This window comes from Pagrus pagrus (assembly GCF_965226575.1).
Source record: "Pagrus pagrus genome assembly, chromosome: 15".
Lineage (NCBI taxonomy): Eukaryota > Metazoa > Chordata > Actinopteri > Spariformes > Sparidae > Pagrus > Pagrus pagrus.
The window spans coordinates 8,385,006-8,400,716 of record NC_140199.1 but is presented as its reverse complement, the minus strand read 5'-3'; the positions used below and the strand labels follow the sequence as shown (position 1 = coordinate 8,400,716).

General features: G+C 40.8%; 1 protein-coding gene across 1 annotated transcript; it reads left to right on the top strand.

Moving 5' to 3' along the window:
* Positions 1–5,927: 5,927 nt before the first annotated feature.
* On the top strand, positions 5,928–10,576 carry LOC311270227 (G-protein coupled receptor 26-like). The gene is made up of 3 exons (XM_084374972.1): positions 5,928–7,167; positions 8,512–8,625; positions 9,561–10,576. The coding sequence occupies exons 1-3, from the start codon at positions 6,497–6,499 to the stop codon at positions 9,979–9,981; spliced, it is 1,206 nt and encodes a 401-aa protein (XP_084231098.1). The 5' UTR covers positions 5,928–6,496; the 3' UTR covers positions 9,982–10,576.
* Positions 10,577–15,711: the final 5,135 nt, after the last annotated feature.

Genomic DNA, 15,711 nt, shown 5'->3' with positions numbered 1-15,711 from the left:
TATAAAATCCAGGAACAGTTAAGTAACCGGGATCGAGGGAAAGTTAAGGATGTAACGAAACATATGGAGACATAAGGCTGGAAATACATGCAGGAGACAGTTCATGTTATACGGTCAAATGTAGGAGAGGTTAGAGATTTCTAACTGTGGGTCTGAGAAGTTGTGCAGCCATCAAGGTAAAAGAAAAAATCTGTAAAAGTGTTTTTACAATATACCGCATAAAAACTGCAAAATTTGGTGTATTTTACGATAAAGCGAATACTCTATATCATTTGATACAGTCATAAATACATTGCAAGGACATTATTAAATATATATTTCAACACATGCAGCATGGAGATGACAATAAGCCTGCGTCAACCTAGAATATAATATATCAGATCTACTGTACATATGCTAAATATATTCCTATTGCATAAGAGAAATGTCTCATCGTGGAAGTATCATGTTTATTTTACCAATCTTTATCATACATTTATGCAATATACTACCTAAAAGGGGTTTCCTGAAGTACTGAGTCAAATAAAATGAATTTCTACTTGTATGTACTCATGTGTGCTTCTAGTGATATTTGACCTTCATGGACTGTGCATTTACAACAAAAATACCCTCAAGAGATTCAAATGCAGAAACATACTTGCAAGCTTATGATGTAGCCATTGCTCCTCTGAGTCACCGAAGCGACGTATGAAAGTATGAATCATGGCACGGACAAGTCAGACTGGCCGTATGTGCGGATGTGAGTCTTACTCTACAGAAGTGAGACGGCTGTCCGAGCACAAACAAACAAAGAATAATACGAAAAGACAGCCTCTGAAATTGTGCATGAGCCAGTTGGGGCTGCAGCCAGGCGTGTGTTGATTCCGCCACGGGCACGAGTCGTCTATTGCTACTGCACTGCTCTGCATCATGCATACTGTATAGCATTGGCTTTATATTCTCATGAGGGTGTTGAAATAACCAGCTTGATTTGGTCTGGAGCAAATTCCTAACATTTCTGGCCTTGTGGAAACTTCTAATTCCCACGAGAATTGAAGGTTACACAGAGTCATAGCTACCAGCAGATAACAGCATACACACACATTTACCACAAACCACATATACCCAGTGTATGAAGGTCCTGACACGTGCCATCAGGGTCTCTCATTAAGACTCCTCGCTTCATTTAAAAAAAAAAGAAAAACTACTGGGAGCTGCTTCCTGTCATGCTCGTGTACAGCGATGTCACACTCATTACCAGAGAAAGGACATCAAAGCAGATGGGCGAGCACGATTAACTGAGCCTGGAATGGCGGCGAGAATTTATGTACAGCCAAGATACAACCAGGCATTTGAGGTTCAGCCAACAGAAAAAATATACGCCGCCTTTGTATCTACAGTAAATTCGAGATGAAAGTGGTGGCGGCCTGCATCTAACGAGGGGAACAAACCGACTGTGTACAGTAAGCTCTGCTTTAGGTGTGGAAAAGTGAGACTGTCAGAGGAAGGAAAATGCAGATAAAGATACAAACTGTAAGACTTGGAAATTCAGTTGGCGTGGCCATAATCATCTCATGACTGAAGAAGCAAACCTAAAACCATGATGACATTTCTAGCTGGGAAATAACCTTCGTTTCAGTCCTATTAATGCAGGCTATCAACTTCTTGCATGGTAGGGAAAAGGAAGTCTGATGAGACAGTGACTGCACATGTAGAGCAGAGAAATCCATATCACAGTCATTTTTAATAACCTGATTCGTTCAGCTACACAAAACAAACAGACATATGCTAATTGATAATATTGCTTTGTTAGCAGAACACGCCTGAGTGACTACAACTTGGTCCTGAGAACAGACTCGTATCGTGGGGTAAGAAACTCTCTGCTGGTTGGCATTATGCTTGATCTTGCTGGCCTATGGAAAACTTAAAGGAACAGTTTACCTAAAAATGAAAATTCAGTCATTATCTACTCACCCCCCAGCCCAGATGCCAGGATACAATGTTAGCCAGTAACGTTTCTGCAAACCACAGATACACCCGAGGTTGACACGAGACATATCACGCTGACATTAAATACATATAAACAGGCTTACACATTAGGAGGTGTACGCGATGGGGATGGCGTTATAACAGCCAACATAAAAAAAGTGACGAAAGCGGATGTTTTTTAAAGGAGACCTGCAGACATTTCAATCAATTTTTGTGGGGACCAAAATCGTCTGTTTGTCACAGTGAGTCGGACCATCTCTATCAGTGGTCATCGCGACCAAAACAGGTATTTTAAACCAAACCACGATGTTTTCTGAACCCTAACCAAGTGTTTTTTTTTGCCTTAACCCAAGCAGAGCATAAGCACAGTGTTGTGACAAGAGAGAAATAGCTAAACAGACATAAAAATATGTTTAAAAATATGTTTTAACTTATGTAACAGAAGTGTTCTTGGCTGACATTTACTCTGGTGATTGGGTTGCAACCCCATACCACTGAAAAGTATGGTAAAGTTTTGTAGTTAATAAAAGTTTTCCAGAGCTTCACAGTGAGACAGGAACAAAAACAAAAACATTATTTAAAAAATGATGACAAAGTGAAAATCTCCAGAAGCTCAGAGATTGCAAATTGATTTGAAGCTGAAATCTTCACTCTGGTTTCAAGCGGGTTGCGCGCTAACACTTTCAGCTTAGCAGACATCACAACAGACTGGTCGACTGATCTGGTTGATGACGCTGTTGTCATCTATACACGACAGAGTTCTCTCCATATCAGAAGATTGGCATCATGGGTGAACAGCATGAACAGGAGGGTAAGCAGTGAGCACATGGGCCTGGGGGGCTACGGTGTTGAGCACTAGTGATAAACGGTGGTAGTGTCGGGTTGTAATGTCTGCACTACGCAGCTTCATGAATATGATTGGATGATACCAGCCACACAGCTGTGAATTAGCTAATTGTTGCAAAACAGAAGAGTTTACCTTTGTTCAACTTTGACTGAAAAGATGTGCTCGTTTGGTCAATAGACAAAATAAATCAATGATGCATGATTGGAAATGAGGAAGTTATTTGAGCGCATTTCATCACAATATTTAATATATTATGACACCAGACTCCAAGTGAACAGTTCAATCAATGTGTTGCTGCCTGTTTTGATCCTACCACTGGATTGTACCGAAGAAACACATTTTCAGACCACACTGTGGGTTTAAAAAGAAAACAAAAAGGATAACGTCTTGCTTTAAAGCAGTAAATGGTCTCTGGTTACAGTTTTGCCATGTAGCACAGTAATGAAAAACTGTTCAACAAAGTGTTAAAAAGAAAAGTATGGTTTTGGATCTGGGTCTGCCAAATGATGAAAAACCTCTCAGGTGTCTGCAGAGACTTTCGGAGGAATATATAAATGGTCGTGTGGTGCTTTAACCTTTCACCTCATTAACTCAAAGTCTGTAAGCAAATGAAGTTGAAATCCTATTAAAGGGAGCACTGTAGAGACTTGACGCTGTGTAAAAAAAAAAATAAAAATCCAATGTAGTTTCACCATCTGTTCCATCACTATGTGGAAAGGGCAGAAGTGAGAAAACTTCTCTCTCTGTGGAATTAATTAAAAAATCCAGCAGCCACTATTGTCAATTTGTCATTACTGATAATTTATAGGATGGCTAGACAGCTGCATGTGACCGCCGTCCTGGAAAATACGATGGTTTCTCTTACGCTTGTAGACGGACGGAGGAGAAATCTCTTTCAATTAAACACTATAGATCACATCCATGCTTTTTAATTCTGCTCCTGGAATTAATCTTTTCTTGTTTCTTTTTGAAAAATGAGTAATTTTAACTTTCATCTTTAGTCGGGGGGGCTCATTGAGCATGTTAATTTAAATTTTCAACGGTGGTCTGCGACAGTGGTAAATGAGTCTGTTCTGGATTCAAAGAAGAGGTGAGAGTAAAAACTGCTATGTGACTAATATAACGGCGTCTTCAGATCCTGTACGTTCAAGTTTTGTTTTGTTTACACCGTAGATCACATTGCCCACTACCAGAGCACACCACAGGGACTACAGGATGAGAAAATCATCGACATCCTGACGTCAAGCTCGCAGGGCATGTAAGAAAAGTGGGATTTGTGTTATCTTTACAGAACAGAGTGATCTGATGTATGCCTGAAGCTTCATGCTTTGTAACCAGTACAAGTTATTTAGTTATCAGCAAGGTCGCTGTGAAGGGTGTATGGGTATAGTGAACTACAGCGACAGGCCTGTATGACGGTGTTGGAATGTAACCAATCAAATTTATCCAACAACTGCACTTAAATATGATTTTGAAGCACTTCCACTTTGAGTATCTCCAATTATGCTACTTTATAGAGGGATATATTATTCTTTTTACTCCATTTCACCTGTTAGGCGAGCTTAATTACAAGTTACTTTGCAGATTAGGAGTTTATAATATAAAAAATTGCAATAGATTGAACTACCCAACAGTATATAAAGTAGATAAAAATATGAATGCAGCCATAGCTTCAAGTCAAAATATAAAACACACACAGGGCCATTATTCTGAAATTGACTTTTTTAAGGACTTTTACTGAATACCTTTTTTTTCTACCACTGGTTCTTCATTCGTGACCTCTTGACCCCTCCTGGCCTCTACCTTTGTGTACACTTCAGCAGCAACGACAGCAAGGTTGGTCTTTATGTCTAATTCAACTTTCACTCGCAACCGACACGTTGACTTATTTAAAAACTTAATAAGATAAATGATTACCTTAAAAAATAATCAATAAGGGAGAAACTAATTTGTTTGAGAACAATTATATTACCTCAAATGTAAATTGTTATTTATGCTTAAAGTCTTCAGCAAAATCAGTGTTACATTTGATTTAATTAGTAGTCTTTATATATTATTTGGCCAAGTTGAGAACATGTTTTAGTCTTGTTGACTTACAAACACACCACGCACAATATTCATTCAAATTTGATCAAATATATCATCACAGTTAAACACACAACGTTTGTTGCTGACATATACATCCAAACAATGGATGTTTTGTTTACATAAAAGAAATAGCTTCATACATTTTGTTAGCAGAAGACAGCCCAACACTTGTGAGCTGATTTTTTAGGTTTCTTCTTTTTTTTAGGTGTTAGCTCACCTCTAACCAGGTTCAGCATCACCTGTTGAATACGTCTGAAGTGTGTTGGACAGTGATCTCCAATTTGTTCCATGAAACCAAACCTCATCTTACTGGAGGCGTCTTCAAGGCATCCTCGTCAAATAATTATGTTATTATTGACATTAATTACATAACTTATAATGTTTTTGAGAAGAATAACTTCACATTTTGGCAGGATGGTTGTTTTATACATGTCGTGTATTCTTGGGCTCACCAGTCCAGTACTGATGATGTTCAAAAAACAATGTTAAACATCAAATAAGTGCTTTGGACTGCTGGTAACTCCCAGACAACTTACCCACTGACTGGCTGAGTAGAGGTGAGTGTGTGATGTGACTCAGAGCATGTTGGATGTGAAGTAATGCATCAATATTTTTTTATGTATTCTGTGAAATTGTTGATGCAGAAACACATTCTTGGCTAAAAGTGAGAAAACACAGTGTGCCCTCCCTCACAGGGCTGGAGGCTGTACACACACACACACAGTATTGCTGCACATGCCAGAGGCGGTGGTGCTGCTGGACTGTGGACTAATAATGTGGATGGAGAAGCCCAGTGCCTCCACAGAGCCCCGAGGCTTTGAATGTCTGCACTGATGAAGCTGTGGGTCTCCCTCTGTCGCAGTGAGCTGGATTACACTATAAGTGTTTGCTGCTGAGGAATCTAAATAAAGTGACGATGTGATTCAGTCCAGTCAGACACTGACTGCAAACATTATTCATTGCACTAAATCAGACTGAACGCTTCTGATATACACTCACCTGACAGATCTACGTATGCATTTTGCACAAAACATCTCATCACCAGAACTGCTGTGTTCAACGTGATGCTCGTGACATCAGCCAGCCACGCAGTCTTGCGTCGTGCTTCTATTTTTACACTAAAAAGCTATTTTTGAGCAGGGCCGCACCAGCGTGCTTTACACTCTCGGTTGCAGAGAAGACAATATAAGAAGCTGGAGGCGACGACAGATCCAAGTACTTTTATGTCATTTTCGGAGCTGCCATCATGTCAATGCGCAATTGCGCAGCGAGGAAGCCCTCAGCTGTGAGACCAGTGGCATGACAAGGGTGCTTGAAAACTACCGCAGCGCCTCACCAGCACAAACCTCCCGCTGTGACCCCGTTCCCATGACACGGACTTTGCGATTTCCTCATGATAATCAGGTGAGCTGTGTGAATCCTTCGCCGCGGACGCTGCTGGAGAGACCGCTTCGCTCGCTGAAGACATTTGGTGCTCGGGGAGGGAAAGAATGACAGTGTGCTGGATATGTTGTGACTAAAACTCACGATGACAGTTCGCATCAGGACTGTGGATGCACTCAGCAGAAGTGTGGATATTTGAGAGGAAGCACCATGGACGCAGCGGACATAGTTGCTTCCGTGTTGGTTTTGGGGATTATTATCGTGTCGCTGCTGTCCAACGTTGTGGTGCTGATCTGCTTTCTGTACAACCCGGAGATCCGCAAACAGGTACCCGGTCTCTTTATTCTCAACTTGACGTTTTGCAACCTGTTGCTAAGCGTGTCCAACATGCCACTAACTCTGGTCGGGCTCATCACCACGGGCCACCCCGGAGGCAGCGGCTTCTGTCAGGTTGTGGGTTTCTTCGACACTTTTCTCACCACAAACTCCATGCTCAGCATGGCAGCCCTCAGCATCGACAGATGGGTCGCGGTGGTGTTCCCGCTGAGCTACCACTCCAGAATCCGGCACCGGGACGCAGTGATCGCGCTCGGATACACGTGGATACACTCGCTCTGCTTCTCCACCGTGGCCACCTGCCGCTCCTGGGTCGGGTACCACCACCTTTACGCATCGTGCACTCTCTGCAATGTGAGGGCGAAGGGAGCCGGGACCCAGTTTATCATTTTCAACGTGGCTTTGCACTCTCTCACTTTCCTCCTCACGCTCATCGTGATGTGTGTAACGTATCAGAAAGTGCTGAAAGTCGCGAGGTTTCACTGTAAACGCATCGACGTGATCACTATGCAGACGCTGGTGCTGCTTGTGGATATTCACCCCAGGTAAACCATCACCAGAGGTGCATTCAGTGTCATCCATTTGTGTTTCACTCAGATGTTTGTATCTGTCCCTCTTCATTGTGTCCAGTGTGTGAAGCATGTCAGAAGGAGCAGGTTGATCCAACATCAGAACATGCTCCAGTGAAGGTTAAGTCTGTCTGATACAGAGCATCAGGAAGAGATGGTGGTGGGGGATTTTCTCTGCTTTGCCTGGCTGAATCAAATAGTTGATGGACAGGAAAAATGATTAATTCTGCTGCTCCAGTTATTCATTGAAATTGTAAAAAAAAAAATGTGGCTCTCTTCTGGGATTTTGGACAGTTGGCTGGATAAAATAAGCAATTTGAAAACCATCTGTGATGTACATCGATAAACCAGTTAATCAGTTATCAGCAAAATTGTGGGATTAACCCTTTACCAAGCACAACATGTTCCAAATAAAATGGTTCCTGTTCTTGTGTCCTTTTAAAAATCAGTCTTGATCCTGAGGATGATGAGATGAGGGCCACTGTATGAAAAATTTAATTCTGATCTTTCTTTTTTCTTTCTTTTTTTTTTTTTTTGTTTGCAATTCTGTCTTTTGTTTCTTTGGATTGAGAATAATTATCATGAAATTCAAGTTGGATTTTTTTTTTTCACAATTCTGACAAAAAATGTCAGAATTGTGAAAAAAATCAGAATTCTGAGGAAAAAAGTAAAAATTCTGAGATTAAACTCAAAAACTCAAAAGTTTAAAGACGGAATTCTGACTTTTGTCTTAAAATTGAAAATAATTATTATAACACTAAAGTCAGAAAAGTCACAATTGTGAAAAAAATGTCAAAATTCAGAGTTTAAGCCCAGAATTCTGACTTTTTTCCTCATAATTATGATTTTAATCTCATAATCCTGACTTGCAGGAAGCAGGTGTAGTTACATGGTGATGAAAGTAGTTAGTTGCATCCCTACATAACATACAGTGGACACAAAACCCTCTAAAGTATATCTTGATGTGACTTGATGTGAATTTAAAGTGTTTCTCTGATGATGATTGAAGCCTGCTGGCAGTGACATTATCATGTCTCATGAAGGTCGGCGAGGACTTTCTTGTGTTCTGCGTTTCCGTCATTTGCTCTCCATCCCGATTCAGTCAAATAATTAAACTTTGAATCACTCTCCATTTACATAATTGATATCTGTGCAGTGTGAAATTTCTCCACGGTAATCCTCCGAGATAACAGCAGCACAGTTCACTGCTTCCATCCCCACGTCCATCCCACATGTTTCCTCTGTGGACTGCTACATTATGTCTGCATGTCTCTGATGATGCCTCCTGGGTCGATAATGGTACCTCTGTGCTTTTGGCAGCGTGCGCCAGAAATGCTTGGATGAGCAGAAGCGGAGGAGGCTGAGGGCCACCAAGAAGATCAGTACGTTCATCGGCACATTCGTGGTGTGCTTCAGCCCTTATGTCATCACAAGGTGAGCACACATTTACAATAATGCATGTGAGATTTTGTGCGTGAGTGTCATCAAAACATGTGTTTCTTGCTTTACCTTGACTTTTTTAAATCACACTATTGAAAAGACAAATGATCAAACAGCTCGACCATTGACCTGCAGTGGGATTCAGTACATTGTGTTTTTGCTCAGCAATTAAAAAACATTTTTAAATTATCTTCTTCATTCAGTTTAATAAGTAGAACAACTCTCCTAAGACTTCTTAGAGGGATTCTGGGTTTTCACTTACCTCTCTGTGGCTGCTCATGTGTTTATACTTGGCTTATTGCCTCAGTACAGATGCTGTTGATTATTTTCTTGTTATCTGCTAACATTTTAAACATCTTTAACTGCTCGATTTTCATGATGTCAGATACACACACATGTCTAATCCTTGTCCCTGAGCCTCCATTACTGGGGAGATGAGAGGGAGAGGAAGAGAGAGATAGCGAATGAGTCTGTGATCGTATCGCTGGCTCTCATTAGTATTAGCCCCGGTATTAATGGTGGCAACCTGTCAGAAGCTGTTAGAATTGTGGAATGGAAATAGGAAGGAAGCGCATTAGGAGAGACGCGTTAGATTTAAGGAGATCACACTAATTAAGAAGACAGATTTACAACAAAACAATGCTCATGTTGGTTTTGACTTTGTCTCGGCTTTAATTTGATTTGATTTATGAGGACAAAATAATTGGTTGTAAGATGATTTAAAGCAGCGAGAAAAAATGACACCAGTCCGTTCACATTCCCCAACACAGTGCTGACATTTCAGTCAAGTGAAATGATGACATTTTCACAATATTACAGCACTGGGGGAGGGTCGCATTAGATGTCTTCCACTCCAGTTACACTGATCTGAGAGTTGGCTTAATGGATGGTGTGTGACTTTTTTCCTCTTTTTGCTTGATTTGAGGTAGAATTCTGGAGCTCTTCCTCCCAGGGCCCATAAGCCCTCACTGGGGCGTGCTGTCCAAATGTTTGGCCTACAGCAAGGCAGCAAGCGACCCGTTTGTCTACTCACTGCTGCGTCACCAGTACAGGAAGACCTGCAGCCTGCTGGCCAACAAAGTCCTCAAGAGGAGTCCGCTGAACTCCTCCTCCCTCAGGATGGAGAACAACGCAGGGAGGACCAACGGCAACTCCAACATAACCAATGCAGGGAGGAGCAACGGCATCTCCAACGCAATCAACGCAGGGAGAACCAACGCCAACTCCAACGCAACCAACGCAGGGAGGACCAACGCCAACTCCAACCCAACCAACGCAGGGAGGACCAACGCCAACTCCAATGCAACCTACAACATCCAACCGCCAACCAACAAGCCAGTTGGCCAGTGAAGGTCATCACTTTCAGAGACAATTCAGGTACTTTATCATGCGAGAGGGCATGATTGATCTCTGTGTGACAGTGCAACATCAGAGTGAACAAGCTTGTCTCTTAATTACGTGTTGAAGTACAAGGCTGGCAATATTCTATACTTTTCTTATCATCAACAAATCCCATGAAAAGACCTTCTTCGTCTTTCCCAGCCTGCCTCTGGCACTCATTCTTTCCTACTGACGACATAAGTCTTAAAAATAGGTCACAAATAAATCCATTCATTTTTGAAAAAGTTTAAATAATTTCCCGAAGCAGCTCGGCACTGCAGCTCTTTTGCAAATGCTCAAAAAATGCATATGCAGGAGACGTCTTTCATGAGGCGATTTGGTCCACTGAGTTTTCACCCAGACCATGCATAACTCGAGATGAACTACAGTTGGCATGTTCACATGTTGGAAACACGGGTATTATTCAAATCATTGACAATTCAATCGATTAATTTTCAATCAGTTCATTGAAAAATACAGAATCTGGCCAGCCTTGTCCTTTAAAGAGGAACAGACCGACCACTTTTGTAGGTTGTGTGTGTTGATTGTAACGAGATTTCAATACAAGAGTGACAGTTTCTAACGAGATGATTTTGTAGCATACTAGTAATTTTGTGTCTCTGTAAGAATTTGTGTCATTAAACGCACAACCTGTGATACAAATGTGGACAAGAGTATGGCCCCATCTCCAAACATCAGAGCACAGGAGCCTGCCGTCACTCCCAGATTGATTAGAAGACCTTATATGTAGACTAATGGTGCGTTCAGACCGAACACAAAGCAAATTTCGCCTTTCGTTACTTGCATCAGTTACATCGTGGGATCATTTATATATTATTTTTATTGGCCTTACACCTGCAAGTGTTTTTGTGCCCCAAAAAGCCAGAACATTGTCAGCCATAAGCTAGCGACCAACAGCATGGATGGAGGGTGTGTACCTGTGTGTTTAAATTCAGTTGAGTCTCTCAGCTAAATTCAGTAATCACCATCGACTCCGGTATTCTTTCTTCTTCTACCCTCGCCTTCTCATGAAAAGGTCGCCTCAGCGAATCGCTGCTACAGTCAGGTTGATCAACAGGAGTGAATTTTTTGCAGAAAGTTCAATGTGTTCAACTCACACAAATAGGCACTCCTCATGTATGCAAATTCACGTCTGTTTGCATTATCTTTGTATGTAATCTAGATGGTTTAAAATTTGCCTCGCGTCTGGTCTGAATGCCCCATAACACTAGACAACAGCTTTGGGTATTGGCATTGATGCTGGGTTTGGTATAAATCAGTGAAATACAACACAAGAGTGAATCCAAGAGTTCTTTCATTACCTCAAGTCAGTATAGTTGTAAATTACATGGTCTAAAAAGAAAAAATCACTGTTTGGGCCTTTAAATCTAAATAGTTTTACGTCCCATCCGAACTGAATTTCTTGATTCGAATCAAAGCATAACATCTGACCTCAGTGGTGACTCTCTGGCTGGATCGAGTAGTTCAGGCTACTGTGTTAAAGGAATAGTATAAAGTAGATGATGATGTTGACACTGCAGTCATGTTGCAGCGCGCCACGCCGATGGTTTTAATTGACTTTACTATATGTTGTAGCTGTGAGGCCTGAGATCTAAAGTGCCTTTTAGACCATGAGCTCTCTAATCGAATCAAAACAGAGGAAACCTTTCACATTCTGTCATCTGCTTGGTATTCTGTGCTGTGGTGAAGCGTGGTGATAGAGGTCAAATTGTAAGAACGTTTTCAAGTAATGTTTATTTTGTATACCACCACATTGTATTGTTACATCAGGCAAAACAGGGTGAAATATTATTTGAATGTGGTAGCAACTATTCAGTGATGTGTAATTAACATTCCAGCTCATGTTGTATGAGCGGCTGTGTGACGTCTGGGTTGCTAAAATGATTCATTTTTGACAACACTGGCAAATCAGGATGTTGTGTTTTTACTTTACTGTGACAGTATGAAGCCTTTAAAAAGCATAAAATCTATTTATTTTTGTCAAAAATGTGTCGGATTTTTTGCTAAATACGTTTGTGATTATATTGCAATAAATGCTGTGCATTTTGACCTTTTAAGTTTGTTCTTACACATGTATTAATGTCTGTAGTCATTGCTATATAATTTGAAATGATGCATATACATTGTTTAAGTAAGAAATTGCTGAACTGTATGTTCAGCAATTTCATACTTGAACAATGCTTTACCACAAGACAGGCCTGCCAAGTCTTAGCACCTTTATTCTCCCACGCTGATCAAGTCAACGAGAAGGAATAATTAATTTGAAAAATCATTTAAGATGTGTTCCACCCACCACTGCTGCTGTTGATGTGGCAGCAGAACAAAGACTTTTAACAAAAGCATCGGGCTGAGAGTTAAAGGCTTTCGTAATTGCAGAGCTTCTAGAAGGAGTGGGAAAAGAAGAAAAGGAGGCAAGAAAAAGAGGGGAAAGTCGGCACTACCTCGCCAAACTCAGGCAGCAGTGACAGTATGAAAATATTCTGGAATTCTGCAGCATCCATCCTCCTCAGCCTCATCAGATACCAAATATCTGTCATCTATCATCAACTGTCTGGTTCTTTTCCTTAACCCACTTCGATAATTAGTTCTTGAATCAATATCTATTCTGTTGCTGTCAAATACATGTAACAATCGTGACTTGACACCCATCAAAGCTGCCTCCATTGTTTTATTATAATTCACAAAGGGGGGCCAAAAGCTGCATTTACCATCACTGTCTTCACAGAGCGAGCCAACCCAAGACAATTAGAGGAAAGTATTTAGAAAGTTTGGAAGGATCCCCAGTCTGGAGGTGTGTGTATACCTAATCTCCCTGAGAGACTCAGTGAGTGGGTGAGAGGCAGACACAAACCTGCCATACACGAAAGGCTATGTGCAGACCTTGTGATTAAGCTACAGCGGCGCGTAGGAAGTACAAGAAAGCAGCGGGGGAAGGCAATGAATCCAAGTGCACTGGCTGACTTCACACAGCCGCTGTGTCAAGGCAGGAAGGGTTCTCCCAGTCTCAGAAAGTAGAAGTTTGCCCCATAAAACATCATCAGAGATTTGTGATCCTTGAGCTTAAAATGCAGAAATGTGTGCAAATGCATCATGTAGACATTGCCATTTATTGCTGGGATTCAATTTCATTGTGGATTAATCAGTGAAGTATTATTTCCTCGATTAATTAATTTGTTCTGGTCATAAAATGGTGAAAAATGCCAATCAGTGCTTCCCAAAGACATAGATAATGTTCACTGGTTATTTTTGGGTGGTAACTGAAGTTAGGTACGACAAGGGACCGTGCCGTTTTGTCAGCATGACACTACAGGAGGGTTTTAAGAAGAACTCTGGCAATTTTCACTGGATCATTTTGATGTGAAAGCGGGCCATCTGCAGCTGTGTTTTTGGTGTCAAAGCCGAGTGTTTTTAACAATACTCTGAGACATCTCCAGCAGTGTTTGTGCAACCCAATCGCCAAAATAAATGTTAGCTAAATATGTTTCTGCAAAACCACAGATGAGTTCAAAATGAACGTTTCCTCATGTTGCAACTTTTGTTTAGGTTCAGTTTTCTATTTTTCTCTTGTCATAGGCGATCGACCGAACAGGCATAAAATGTAAATGTCATATGCAACGTCTGCTACAAACGTATGCAGAAACGTGAACTGCTGACATTATATCCTGTTGACCGGGTCGGTTGTTGGCAACCAAAACAAGCACTTTAAGCCAAACATAATGTTTTCCTAACCCCAACCGAGGGGTGTTTGTGCCTTAACCTAACCGGAGCATAAGCACAGCATTGTGTCAAGAGAAAATTGAAAGTTGAACCTAACCAAACGTAAAATTGCAACGTAGAGAAACGTAAAGTTTTAACATATCTGTGGTTTTGTAGAAACAGACTTGACCAACATTTATTCTGGCGACTGGGTTGAAAACCGATTAAGTGATTACCAAAATAGCTGGCAATTATTTTATTCGTCGACATGTACACTGTACAGTGCCATCTTTATTCATTAGAGCCTCCTGGAAAGACATCAAAATATCCTAACTATACCATAAAATAAGTGTACTTTACTTTAACTTTCTTTACTTTAAGAAGAGAGGAAACAAACATCCGTCAAAACTGTGCGAAACACCCAGAGTAACTGGAGTCACCCATGCACAGCAACTTCTTTTAATCAGCGGCTACAGCGCTGAGCTGCCTAAGTAATGAGTCATCCGCCACACACTGAGAAAACTCAACTGATTGATCTTCGTAATTTCTTCAAGCCAACAAAAGAGCAAACAATGCGTTTCACTGTACGCTCCCTCAGGTTTGCTCATTAATCGTACGACTACAACAGAAGGTGTTCGAACGTCACAAATCACTCGATCAAAGCCAAAAACATGAACGAATGAATGGTGTACATATGCTTTTCTAAGTTTTACTTGAACAGCAGGCTGACAGGCTCGTCCCTAACACTGCCAGTACTATAGGACTGACTACTGGCATATAATGGGAGTCATGGGAACGTTGGCTCCAGATGTCATGGTATTCCCCCATGCCCTCGAGCAAACAGCCTGTACTGCTCACAGAAGAAATAAAAAAAGACCGACTATTTCTGTCCAGGAATGCTGTATTTGTTTTTGCTGTGGGCTGTGTTTTTTTTTTTTCTTTCTTTGGTCTCATGCATTTGCAGCAGTGTTTCAGGAGTATCATTGGCTTGAAGTGAAAATCTCATAGCTCCATTATTCAGTTTTGAGGATCCTCAAGGACTTCAAGCAGCTTTGATTTTATACAACCCGTTTGGAAAAGGTTTCATAAGCATAATTGTGTCAAGTCAAAGAGGAGATGATGCAGCTCATGAATGAGTCATGAAGACCAGGAAAAAAACCTAATTCTGAATATTTCCACATCAATAAACATCGACAGAGGAAGTTGTTTTGATATCATGTGTAATCCCACATAAGGCCACAGTCTGCTCCACATATCTACAGAACAAATGTCAAGCTGATATTACGGTAAGACCAAACATATGGTAAATGTTTACTCTGCGCATTGAGTGTGCCTGCGGATGTTTGTGTATATTTGAGACCTTTCAATCTGAAGCACAAATGTCAACCTGCTGATGACACTAGAGGAGGGGTCAGTGGATCATCACAGTGATTAAGATTCATCCTCTGGGGACCATGGATGGTATTTTTGAGGCAGTCCATCTTGTAGTAGATCTGGAGATATTTCAGGGGATGGTTGAAAACCTTTATCTGATGTTGGTGCTAGACGAAAAGTCAGAGGATCACCAAAGTCTCGGAGGACTGAAACTGCCAAAATCAAGACTGAAGAAACAAACAAATTATACAATTAATATGCCATTAAATGTACCAAAATATTTATAACATTTTAATTTATAAAATGTGGCATAAATCGATATTTTTTGGTCACATTTTTCTTACATTTGCATTAATTCTCCTTTTTTATTTATATTCCCATTTACTTTTCTATTTTGTTTTATCTATTTATCAATTTTTTCATGTATTATTTGCATAAAAAATCCAATATCCAAAATAGTAGCAACAAAAGACAGGCAACAAAGCAAGACTAATCCAAGAGCAAATCAAAGTACAAACCAGAATTAACACAAGGACTTGGGGAAAGGAATGCATGCAAACATGATGAGCAGACAGGACCGGGCAACACAGGAAACACAAATGTAAAACA